Source organism: Artemia franciscana, unplaced genomic scaffold (genome assembly GCF_032884065.1).
Source record: "Artemia franciscana unplaced genomic scaffold, ASM3288406v1 Scaffold_728, whole genome shotgun sequence".
NCBI classification, from domain to species: Eukaryota; Metazoa; Arthropoda; class Branchiopoda; order Anostraca; family Artemiidae; genus Artemia; species Artemia franciscana.
In genome coordinates this window covers 357,786-370,413 of record NW_027067390.1, presented here as the reverse complement: position 1 = coordinate 370,413, position 12,628 = coordinate 357,786, and the positions used below count along the sequence as shown (strand labels likewise).

General features: G+C 35.5%; 1 protein-coding gene across 3 annotated transcripts in view; it reads right to left on the bottom strand.

Moving 5' to 3' along the window:
* Positions 1 to 287: 287 nt before the first annotated feature.
* Positions 288 to 12,628, bottom strand: part of LOC136043566 (syntaxin-1A-like) — a 49,071-nt gene continuing 36,730 nt past the window's right edge. For all 3 annotated transcript variants that reach the window (XM_065728480.1, XM_065728481.1, XM_065728482.1), the window contains one exon: positions 288 to 2,160. In XM_065728480.1, the coding sequence (XP_065584552.1) occupies positions 2,073 to 2,160 (88 nt within the window). In that variant the 3' untranslated portion in view covers positions 288 to 2,072. The remainder of the gene's footprint in view (positions 2,161 to 12,628) is intronic.

Sequence of the window (12,628 nt, the reverse complement as noted above, 5' to 3'; positions counted from 1 at the left end):
ATTTGAAGAAAAAAGCTTTTCTGATTTTCGTTCTATATCGGTATTGTCAAGTTTCGTCCCAAGAATTCAAGAAATTTCAAGACACTTCAAAAAAGTCAAAGGTAAGCTATTTATCCAAAATATCTAGTTCAAATTTATTTTGGACTAAGCGAGAACAGCTCTTCACTAAATGAGACGGTTTAAAGTAGTAGCATATGTCCCCCCCATTTTCAAATGAATCCTTATCAAAGCCAAAATCATTACGACAATACGAAACTTTGGATACCTTGAAAAATAAAAACAGATAATGAACAGATATCAAACTTTTATTAACGCTATAAAATATAAAACCGAAAGAGATCTCTGACACAATTATTTAAAAGATTCTTTGGGACACATGAACGACTTATCCCTTAAGGATGATAAGGCTTTCAAAACTAAGGCACTTGCTTTTTACTTAAGAATAATAATAAAAAAAAATCATTAAAAAAAATCATTAAAAAAAAACATAGAATCATTAAAAAAACTCATTAATTTCAGATCCGGACGGCGCAGTTTGAGTTTTTTTCGTCATACTGTCGAAAAAAAGAAGAAAACACAAAAGAACTGTGTGCAAAGTCGTATCTAGAATTTTTGTCAGGGAGGAGGGGGGGGGGGCAAAAAACTATGCAACACAACCCGAATTGGTTTAGTTACATTTTCATGGGTCATGCAATATATTCGGGAAGAAGGCGGGGGGTCAAACCGAGTAATTTCTTCAATTCTGGATACGTTCCTGACTACACTTTAAAGGCACTTATACCCAAAAATGACAGAATGCGTACAAAAGCAAGAAAATTTGATGCTGAGCACCTGTTTTTAGATTTAGGTTTTTAGACTAGATTGTTTTTACTTCCTTTTCCCCGGAATAGAAAATTGAATAAACTTAAAAAAGGCACTTAAGGAGATTTAGGAGGAGGGAAAAGGATGGGGGCCCCAGCCATGACTTGGTTTTGTAAGTCCACTTGCATAAAACAAAAGTAATTTTAACAATTGAGATATCATTGCTCATTTTCTATTTGACCTTGTGAGGAGGAATTCTTAAAAATATGTGTTCCTTTTTGTACTTGTAAATGTGGAATGATTTTTGGGATATTTCGCAAGGAACTGGTTTCAAAATTTTTTTTAAGAAATCAATGGAAAAAAAGTTCATTACCATTACTATTTATTTTTAGAGAATATCCTTGGGACTGTATAACTTTTAACTTTATGAGTCAATAAAGTACTTCGACAAAGTGGACTTGATCAGATTGACTTCTCAACACGTAGTCAGTCTTTACTTCAGAGTGTCAATATAACAGTATACATAATTTATAATCTAACGTTAGAAGAAAACAAAGAAAAAAGAAGCAAATTTTGAACTAAAAAGAATTAGACTTTTTGGACAATTTTTCTGGAACTAACTGACTCGCTTCTTCTAAAAAAAATATTTAACTAAGGAAGTGCGGTAAGACTCAAACATAAACAAGGAAATAAATATATAGAAATTAAACTTTATAATTAAATATATAATATAATATAATATAATATATTATAATATAATTAATATTGGCACGTTTCATTTAGATACCAAATTGATAAAGTCCACTGTTTGAATTCTCCGAGATGTTTATACTAAAGTACTTGACTGACTCTAAACATTCTAAATTCGAAAAGATGTTCAAAAATAACCAAGAAATAATAATAATAAAAAAAAAATACATTCAAGCCATCCAATACTAAATACTTTTTTTAAAAATTGAATTCAACTAAAAGGTATTTGGATATGTTTAAAACTTCTCACTCATAAATAAAATAAAACAATCGATAATATGGAATCAAACCTGAATGTGTCTCTTTTGGCATTTCTAATTATCTTTTTAACCTTTTTTTTTATTTTTTTGCCATCAAAATATGTCTAGGTATTTATGACGTACTGTTAACTGAGCAAGGTCAAAACTAACGAGACATTTCAGACGATTTCATAAAAGAAATGAGAGAAAAAATAAAGGAACACTGAAAACACAATTGACAAATAAGCACAGAATGGGAATGAAGAACTTATTAATACAACATCAATCAACAATGACTTGGCAAATTTTTATTCTAATAGCTGCTTTAAATCCTTCAAGAATTCTTCTGGGCTTATTATGTGGGTGGATCCTGAAAATTAAAAAAAAAATAATATTTAACTAATTAATTACTTAAATACATTATATTAGTTAATTATATTAATGCTAGTAATAGACCAAGCTAATTTCAATTATTAGATAGTAAAATTAATGAAATTATTTAATAAAATAAAAGCCTAAGAGCTAAGTAATAATTTGTGTCCTGAAATCAAAAACGAACTATGATTACCTAAATAATAAATTAACTAATATTCTTTTAGTATTAAAATGAAATAAATTAATGACATTAATAAACGAATAAATAAAATAATTATCTAATAGCTAAGTAAAATTACCAGTTAATCGTCAAATTTGTACATCATGGTTGCAGCATTTTCTGGTACCTAGTAAAGAACGAACTCAAGCCTATAGTAGCTGAAAATTTAAAAACCCGTTAAGAAAGAAACTTTTAAGTGAGGAAGAGTCGCCATCTGTAGCTGGCTTTGGAGTGGTAACTATTATTTTGATTAATCTTAATGGTAGAAGTTTATTGCGAAAGAAAATCTATGGGAAATTCGAAAAAAATCCCAAAGCACCATACAAACGATATCAGATAGAAATGAAAACTGCACCACTGGAATGTCAATAAGCAAATCCGCCTTAGGATAATTACAGTCCCCGATCTTGCGTAACAAGGAAAATCATTTTATCGCATAAGAGGCTGCGACGTGTCACCATTTTTCTTTTCTGTTTTCTTCTTCTTGGTTTTTTTCTATCTTTATTTATTATTATTCTATATTTATTTTTTATCTATATTTATTGATTATTTATCTTTATTCATTTATTTATAATATTTCATATATTATTTTTATTTTTTCTTCTTCTTCTTCGTTCTTTTTTGTCGCCACTTGTTTGGCATGAAACATAATAAACATGTTTAACGGTTTATTTGAAAGGGAATTGCCATATCAAGTACCGTAATTCTTAATAAAATAAAAAGGAGACCTCCTTAAGCTCAGGTAGCGATCTAGGATTCATCAAGGCAAGATCTAGCTTGTGACTGTGAGAGTTTAATAACCGCATCTGGATTTTTCACAATTTTTGCGCTGTTTGTTACGGGGCCCCTTAGATTTTTATGCAGAAAGGGGCCCATGCCTGTAAGTCCCTTTGAAATGTCATTTTGCTAATTTCATTTACGGAGGCGAATTTTTACTGCATAATTAACGATGTCGGTCACAAAAAAGCATTTCGACGAGCGTATGGATGACTTAAAGCAAATGATCGAAAATCTTCGTATAGAGAATTCAGCTCTGAAACAAGAGAATTCTGATTTGAAAAATGCAATTATAGCGGTTAAGGAACAGTGTTTGAGTACGGAATTGTACGTAAAACGCAAAAATCTGCTGATTCACGGAATTCCTAATAAGGATAGTGAGAATATTGAAGTGACAGTCCACGACTTTTTATCAGGAATGCCAGTACAAAACTCGAAGGATATAAAATTCACGGCAATGTACAGAATTAAAAACAAGACCAAGCGCCCTTCCCGCTCGAACTCTCGCCCCGTTTCGGACCCTATTTTTGTCTCTGTTCTGAATTTTAGGCACAAAGATAGGATCATGGCTTGTGTTGGTAGCCTAAAAGGCACAGGAAAGAGCATCAGTAATGACCTACCATCTGAACTTGCAAAGCGTCGGAAAGAACTTTTGAGTACGGCTTACAAGCTTCGAAATTCCAAAGTAACCGCTGAGAAAGTATCTCAAACTAAAGTCATGCAACAGGGTACTAAACTATGGCTAGAAACAAAAAAAACTTCTAGCTCAAACTGGGTTAAGTTCAGTGATGCATGCCATGACCCCCTCGCCTTGGTTTTATCCGCAGTTATTAGTGATGGTGCTTCTGACGCGTGACGTAAACTATCGAGTATTTTCGCCTCAGTAAAGTGAGGGGATGCAATTTTGCTGCTCTTTTTTTGATACGTCCGTATCTGTGTGTGTTTTTTTTAGTTATTGTCCTATTTTTCCTTTTCTCTATTTACTATATTATTTACTCCTTTTTTGCTTTCTTTTGCAATGTGCGTATCTATGTTTTTTTATATATATTTATTTGCTTATATTTCTCTCTTTCCATGTTATTTACTCTTTTCTTTACTTTTTACTTGTAAATATTTTTCCGTTCCAGAGCGAAACTTCAAGTTCGTGCCTTCGCCTTATGAATTTGCTGTCATTAGGATGTCTACGTCACCCGTGTTCACTCGACTACAGCGTGGTTTCTATTCATCACCTATATTGGTAAGTAGTAATGTATGAAATTGAGTTTTCATCGAGGACTGACGCTAATCTCACGAAAAGGAAATTAGATGAATATGAAAGTCGTAGAGTAAATTTTAATGAAATTTTGAATAACCCGATAGGAAGAACACCGAATATGAATTTTGATGAAAATTTAGATAATATGATTGATAGTAATTTTGTGGAGGAGTTTGGGCTATGGGATGTTGGGGCTCGGTGGGAGGATGTCCTCCGGGTTGTGCATTTGAATGCTCAAGGGCTGAATTCTTCCCTGGATGATATACAGCTTATATGTAAGAATTCTCGCCCTGGAATTATTGGTTTATGTGAAACTTTTTTAAATGAAAAGAACCGGCTACTTATGGATATACCCGGATATATTTCAATATTTCTAAATAGAAAGATAGCAAAAAAGGGGGGGCTAGGATTTTATGTATTGAGTAATCTGGCAGTTGTAAGAAGAGATGATCTGTCTATAAACATTGAACGGGTATTTGAATCTCTGTTCATAGAATTGGCTACTAGCTCCAATGAAAAGATAATAATTGGCGAAATATACAGATCTCCAAGCGGATCAATGAAACAATTTATGGAAATATCAGAGATTGTTCTTGGGAAAGTATTGTCTGAAAAGGCAGAAATAATTTTAATGGGTGATTTTAACGCTGACATGATGGATATGTCATCGAGTCAGGCTTGTGATATGCTGGCACTAGTAATCTCGTCTGGGTTAACTCCCTGTATAAATATCCCTACACGAATTTCAAACCAATCTGCAACCTTAATTGACAATGTGTTCTCATCTATACATTCTGTAAAAAATGAAGTGCTACTATCAGATACATCGGATCATTTTCCAGTAGGAGTTTTACTTCCACTCCCCCGGTCTGCCCGCCGAATAGTCCCTGATAATAAACCAAGATTCCGATATACACCAGCAAACATCGAAAAGCTCAAAGATGATTTATTCACTACGTCATGGGAGTTTACAATACCTGAGAGGGTGAGCTTAGAAAATTATAATAAGGCTTTTGATTTTTTTTATGAAACAGTAAAGAAGAAATTTATCCACCATTGCCGAACACCCCAACCAAGTCTTTCTAAGAGATCAACACCCATAGCCCCATGGACTACAGCTGGAATACTAAAGTCAATAAAGAGAAAACAGAACCTTTGGAAAGAGTATAGGAACAGATCAAGTGATGCTAAATTAGAGACTTTTAAACTATACCGGAAGATGCTTAAAACTCTGATTCGAAAAGCTAAAATTACATATTTTTCCCGAAGGTTTGCGGATTGCGGCAAAAATATTAAGAAAACTTGGGATGTAATTAAGGAAGTTACGCAACCATCGGCAAGACCTAGAAAGCTCCCTAAATCACTTAGTGTTCAGAATCAGCTTTTCTTGGATGAAGGCCAAGTACGACATCAGATGACTAAATTTTTGCTGAGGTTGGGAAAACAACGGCGTTAGGTGTGGTTCCTTCTTCAAGTTCTAGAACTTGGAAGCAGTTCCTCGGTCCTTCCTGTGTAAAGTCAATGGTTCTTGAGTCAGTTACGGAGCAGGAACTGATAACAATAATTTCGTCATTGAAAAATTCTTCATCTGGATTCGACCAAATTCCGGCCAAACTAATCAAACAGATTCTTCCCTCAATTATTACACCACTGTGCCACTTAGTTAACCAGTCATTCAAGCTCGGAATATTCCCTCAGCGTCTCAAGTTGGCACGAGTGATAGCACTATTTAAAGGAGGTGACCGGGAGGACCCGGAGAACTATAGGCCTATATCTCTTCTGTCTGTCTTTTCTAAAATATTTGAAAAGGCTATGCTAAAGCGTTTGCTGAGTTTCCTAGACGCGAAGAAGTTTTTTCATCGGCACCAATTTGGTTTTCGGGAGAAGTGCTCAACAGAACACGCATGTAATCTGCTTCTTCATTTTGTACGACAGTCTTTAGATTTTGGCCTTATCCCTGCGGCAATATTCCTTGATGTGAAGAAAGCTTTTGACAGCCTAACACACGAGATACTTATTGGTAAGTTGTCGCATCAAGGCGTCCGTGGAGAAGCTCTGTCCTGGTTTTCTTCATTCCTAACTGGCCGATCCATTGCAGTTGAAGCTTCGGATGAGCCTATTCCAGTTGAATATGGAGTACCACAAGTCTCAGTTCTTGGGCCATCCCTTTTCCTCATATATGTCAACGACCTCTATCGACTATTTAGCAACCCACGATCTGATTTCTGTTGTCATTTGTGCCAGAAAGGAGATGCTGTGGTTGAAGCCTTGGATACGCCTGGTCAACATGAAGAACTCTTTGCATTCGCCGACGACACCACCCTGGGGGCTGCAGCACCTGATGAATCATCTCTTATCTTCAAGCTACAATTGATGGCAGAAAATATATATCGTTGGTTTGATGCAAATTTGTTAGCTTTGAATGTAAAAGAATCGTTTCTTCTTATATTCTCCCGCATAGGCAAAAGCTGCCCTACAGTGACAGAGCTTAAAACATCTAAGGGATTCATATCCCGCCCAGCTGACCGGTTTATTCGATTCCTTGGGATACTACTGGATGAAAATCTATCTTTCAAACGCCATACTGAGTCAATGAGATTAAAGGTTTCTCGAGGCCTTGGAATTATTCGAAAGCTGAAGCGAGTCTTTCCTTTCTCTATCCTTCGTCTATTATATTTCTCTCTTATTTACCCTTATTTATGCTACTGCTCGTCAGTGTGGATGTCAACATTTCCATCTGTACTTACACCTTTACATAATCTCCAACTGAAAGCAGCAAAAGTTCTTCAGTCTACCACCCATATTTCTGTTGAACTTCTGAAGATTAAAGATATTCAGACATTACACCTCTCTTTCATTGCGTTTCAATATTTCCGTGGAGACCTTCCATCAAGTTTTTCCGGGCTTTTTGAAATTGTTCGAAATGTCAGTCCTTATGAAACTAGAAACAAGGATGATGTGCTAGTGCCATCCACCCCTGCAGTGCGCTCGGACTTTGGTCTGATAGTTGCTGTCGGACGTGCCTGGAATTCCATTCCTGTTGGGATTCGACGGTCCTGTACCATAGGATCCTTCAAGAAACGGTTGAAGAATTTTTTAATAAAAAAAAAATAAATTAAATTATAATATTGATCAGTTATTTATATTGTTTAGTTATCAAGATTTAATTTATTTATTTAATTATTTAGATTGAATTTATTTATTTAGATTTGGGTGGTGTGAGTGTTGGATCCTCGATGTATTTATATTTTTTTATTTTTATTTATTTTTTGTAAGTAGGTGGTGCGGAGACCGGTTGTACTCGGGTGAGGATTGGTGAGTAGACTCTAAATATATTTTAAGTGTGAATGTAATTAATAGTTATTTATGTTTTGTTTTGTTGTTTTTTTTTCCCAAATAACGGGCCATTGAGCCCTTTGGGATATTTTTTGTTTATAAATGGATGGATATTGGTAATAAAAGGAACTTGAACTTGAACTTGAAGCAGTTATGCAAATCTCGGCAGTAGCGGGCAACAAAATTGAAAAAAGAACAGAAACGTGGGTGAAAAATCAGCTAAAATGAGCTAAGAAACACTTAACATCAAGGAGCTTAAGATGTAGATTTTCCTTGAAGTTGTAGTTGTCTTTTGGAATCAACAGATTGTAAATGTTTAAATTTTTACTGACGAAAAACGTCATCAAATTGAACAAATTAGTTTCATTTGTTTGTTTAGTTTTCCAGTACGATGTGGCAATGCTAACAGAATGCCATGCTGCCTTAAAAACTTCATAATTTTAAAACAACCAATGGAAAATTCTCAGAAGTCAGTTTTCGGGCATGAATACACTTAAGTTGGCTCCACTGGTATTATGGGTATCTTAGATGGCACCATAAGACAAAGAGTACTTTTATTTACTCGTTTTTTGTAGTGCTTGTTTTTAATGAATATATTTATTTTAATGTTCTTCATACTTTAAGAGAAAATCTAAATCATAAATGTGCAAAATGTGAGGCTCCCCGACAGTGGAATGAGTGTTACGTATAATCGTATCCTTTATTTTCAAAAAAGATAAGGAAAAAATTACAATATACATCGAGTATATTCGTCAGATTGTCTTGGATATCTTTCAACGGGCCACTACAGAGGGTTTTGATCCTGTACCTAAATAGGTTTGAACTTCCCGTGTTTATTCTTTCTATTTCTTCAGGATATCTTGGGCATCCTTAAGTCATATTTGATATTCAGCCATAGAGAGCAAGCATTCGTTTTTTATATACCACAAAAAGTAATTCAAAATGAATTAAGCACAGTTTTTTAAAACGGCCCAATTAATTTCAAACTCTTTTATATTAGTATTCTAAGGAATACCGAACTAAAGCCCATTTCTCTAAATATCAGAATAAAGATCTTGTTTGTGCTATAGTCGAAAAAATGTCCAATTAGTCAATAGATGATTGATTGCTCTGAAGACTCGGACTAAAAACATCAGTTCTAAAAGGCAAAAATTGCTACTCAATCAGCAGTTTTTTTTTACTCTACTTTTTATTAATCCACTTCACTAAATAAATAAATTAGCTGGATTTTCCAGCTCATTCGACATTAAGATTCCGTAGCTGTGAAAAAGACACGCGAGTAATTAGCATCAACACCAACAAGGAAAAATGAGAAAAGAGTACAAAAAGAGATGATAATAACAAGATAAAAAAGAAATAAAATTCAAATACTAATAAAAAGGCATACATTAGAAACCTGACCACAAGCAAAAAAAAATCCAATAATTGATGCAGATTAAAATAAATTAAAGTTATTCGTAGATGGGGATGACAGAGGTAACTCAAAATGACATGCCTCAGATTCGACCGAGTACACACTAATGTGTTAAAAGCAGCTACTTTGTCAATCATAGAGCCTATTACTTACCTGATAAATTTGTCACTGCAATAGGGGACTTTCCCAGAACGGCTAAAGAAACCTGGAATTAGTTCACATGGTACTTGAGGGACCGCAGGGATTATTTGGGAGAAGATCAAGGAAATAATTTTTTTGTCAATTCCGGTATTCCCCAAGGGTCAATATTAGGACCACTGTTCCGAACAGAACTCATTTCCAAACTTAGGGTTCTTCTCGAAGAGACGTATCACTGGATGGATTCTAACCGACTTGTGATTAATGTTGGTAAATCTTGCGTTTTATTTTTTTGCCGGGTCGGAAGTGTCCAGCCAGAGATATGTGGTATCGAAGCATTCAGAGGTCTGATCAGTCGGCTAGAAAAGCGTTTTGCAAAATACCTGGGAGTCCTGATTGATGATTGGTGTGCGAGTGATTGGTGTGCTAGATTCAGGATCCTATGTCTGAGAGGACGCGGGTTCGAATCTCGGTGTACCCAATTGTTCGGTTTGGAGTGGGGGTCAGTGGCGTGACTCTGTAAGCTTAGCCAGAGTCGACCCAGCTCTAAAAGGGTAACCGGAGAAATCTGGGGAAGATAAACAGGAGGGGTGTGCGAAAGCACAGGATGGTTGGCCCCCAGCCCCTCACTGCACTTCCTGGCTGAAGGGCCAAGAAACGGAGATCAGCACCACCGGTAGGGACTGTAAAGTCTAATGCCGTATCCTTTACCTTTACCTTACCTGCTTGATGAGAACCTTTCATTCATGCATCACATTCAAGCAGTAGAGCTGAAGATATCCCTGAATCTTGAAATAATAAAGAAACTAAAGAAAACTTTGTCGCAGGAAACACTGGTCCTGCTATACAACGGTCTTATCAAACTCCATTTACAACACTGTGCAATGATCTGGTAATTGACTTTTAAATCTCACCTGCAAAAGTTCAATTCGATCTATAAACGGTCTTTGAAATGATTACATAAAAAAAACTAGTTTTTTTAACTGAAAGTAAGGAGCGACATTAAAACTTAAAACGAACAGAAATTACTCCGTATATGAAATAGGTTGTGCCCTCCGCAATCCCTCGCTCTTTACGCTAAAGCTTTTAATTGTTTTAAAAAGCAGAATTGTGGCAAAGAGTCAAACTTTAGCGTATAGAGCGAGGGATTGCGGAGGGGACAACCTTTTTCATATACAGAGTAATCTCTGTTCGTTTTAAGTTTTAATGTCGCTCCTTACTTTCAGTTAAAAAAACTAGTTTTTTTTATGTAATTTCTGAATGTTTTTGAATTAATGCATGTTTGATTTTGGCTCTCCACACATAAATTATTAAAATGAAATTTGCATATTAATTCCTTTTTTGGCTAAATGGCTTTCTCTTAGTTTTGATCAGAGGATTTTGAGAAATAAGGGATGGGAAAGGAGGCCTAGTTGCCATGCAATTTTTCGGTTACATAAAAAGGACTATAAATTTTCATTTTTAACGAATTTTTCTATTAGTAAAAAATATACGTAACTTAAGAATTATCTTACGTAACAAACTTTTATATTCTTTAATTTTTATTATGTATTTGAGAGGGTTTGTACCCTCGTTAATACCTCGTTCTTTACACTAAATCGTAATTTTTGTCCCAATTCTTTAAGAATGACCCCTGAATCAGAAAAGCCGTAGAATAAATAGTTGAAATTACTAAAAATACTATAGCATAAAGAGCGAGGTATTTATCTCCTCCTAAATACCTCGCTCTTTATGCTAAAGTATTTTTTGAACCCCTCATATGCGTAATAATCTCTCTTCGTTTTAAGTTTCAATGCTACTCTTTACTTTCAATTGAAAAAAAAACTTTTCCGTGTTTATTTTTTCATTGTTTTTTTTATAGTAATTTTAGAAAATCCTGCGCCCTTTTCATTGAATTTCTGTTCCCCCATGACATATTTCTCCATGGAAAGATCCTCCCACATAGCCCCCTCCCCTCAACCCCACCCCCAAAACCAAAAAAAATCCCCTGAAACCGACTGTACACTTCCCAATAACTATTATTATATGTAAACGCTTGTCGAAGTTTGTAACTTGCAGCCCCTCCCCCAGGGACTTTGGGGGAGTAAGTCAGACTTGGGAGGGAGTAAGTCAGGAGTAAGCAAAAGACATAGTTATTATGGTTTTTGACTATGCGGAACAAAATGGCTATCTCAAAATTTTGATCTGTTGACTTTGGAGAAAAAATGAGCGTGGGAGGGGGCCTTGGTGCCCTCCAATTTTTTTGGTCACTTAAAAAGGGCACTAGAACTTTTCATTTCCTACAGAATGAGCCCTCTTGCGACATTCTAGGACCACTAGGTCGATACGATGACCCCTGGAAAAAAAAACACGCACCCGTGATTTGTCTTCTGGCAAAAAATACGAAATTCCACATTTTTGTAGACAGGAGCTTGAAAATTCTACTAAAGGGTTCTCTTATACGCCGAATGCCATGGTGTGATTTTCGTTAATATTCTGTGACTTTTAGGGGGTGTTTCCCCTATTTGCTAAAATAAGGCAAATTTTATCAGGCTCGTAACTTTTGATGACAAAGACTAAACTTGATGAAACTTACATATTTAAAATCAGCATGAAAATCTGATTCTTTTGATGTATATTTTAGCATAAAAATTCCGTTTTTAAGAGTTTCGTTTACTGTTGAGCCGGGTCGCTCCTTACTACAGTTCGTTACCACGAACTGTTTGAAAAGAAAATAATTCGGTATTTAGGGGCTTCTGACATTAATACTCCTTTGCGGAAGTTAGGCTCAAAATTGGAAAGGGATTATATTTTTTCTCTGGGCCCCTTCCACCTCTTAGTTCGTTTATTTTCCCGTTAGTTTTCACCTGTTTTCGCTTTATAGTTGTGTTATCTCTTAGCAGTTCTTTCGTTAGTTGAGTTATGGTTGTGGTATATATGTTTTATCGCTCGTATAGTTGTGTTATTTTCAAATTATACTCCATAATAGAGAGGCTCCGAACACCCAGCATTGTATATTAAGCTCTGAATTTGAAGTTTTTTCTAACGTGACCAGATTCGTCCTGCGCCCTGCGCCCTTTTATTGAATTTTTCTTCCCCCATGACATATTTCTCCAAGGAGAAGTCCTCCCGCTTAGCCCCCTCCCCTCAACCCTACCCCCAAAACCAAAAAAATTCCCCTGAAAACGTCTGTACACTTCCCAATAACCATTATTATATGTAAACACTGGTCGAAGTTTGTAACTTGCAGCCCTTCCCCCAGGGACTTTGGGGGAGTAAGTCATCCCCGAAGACATAGTTATTATGGTTTTCGACTATGTTGAACAAAATGGCTATCTCAAAAT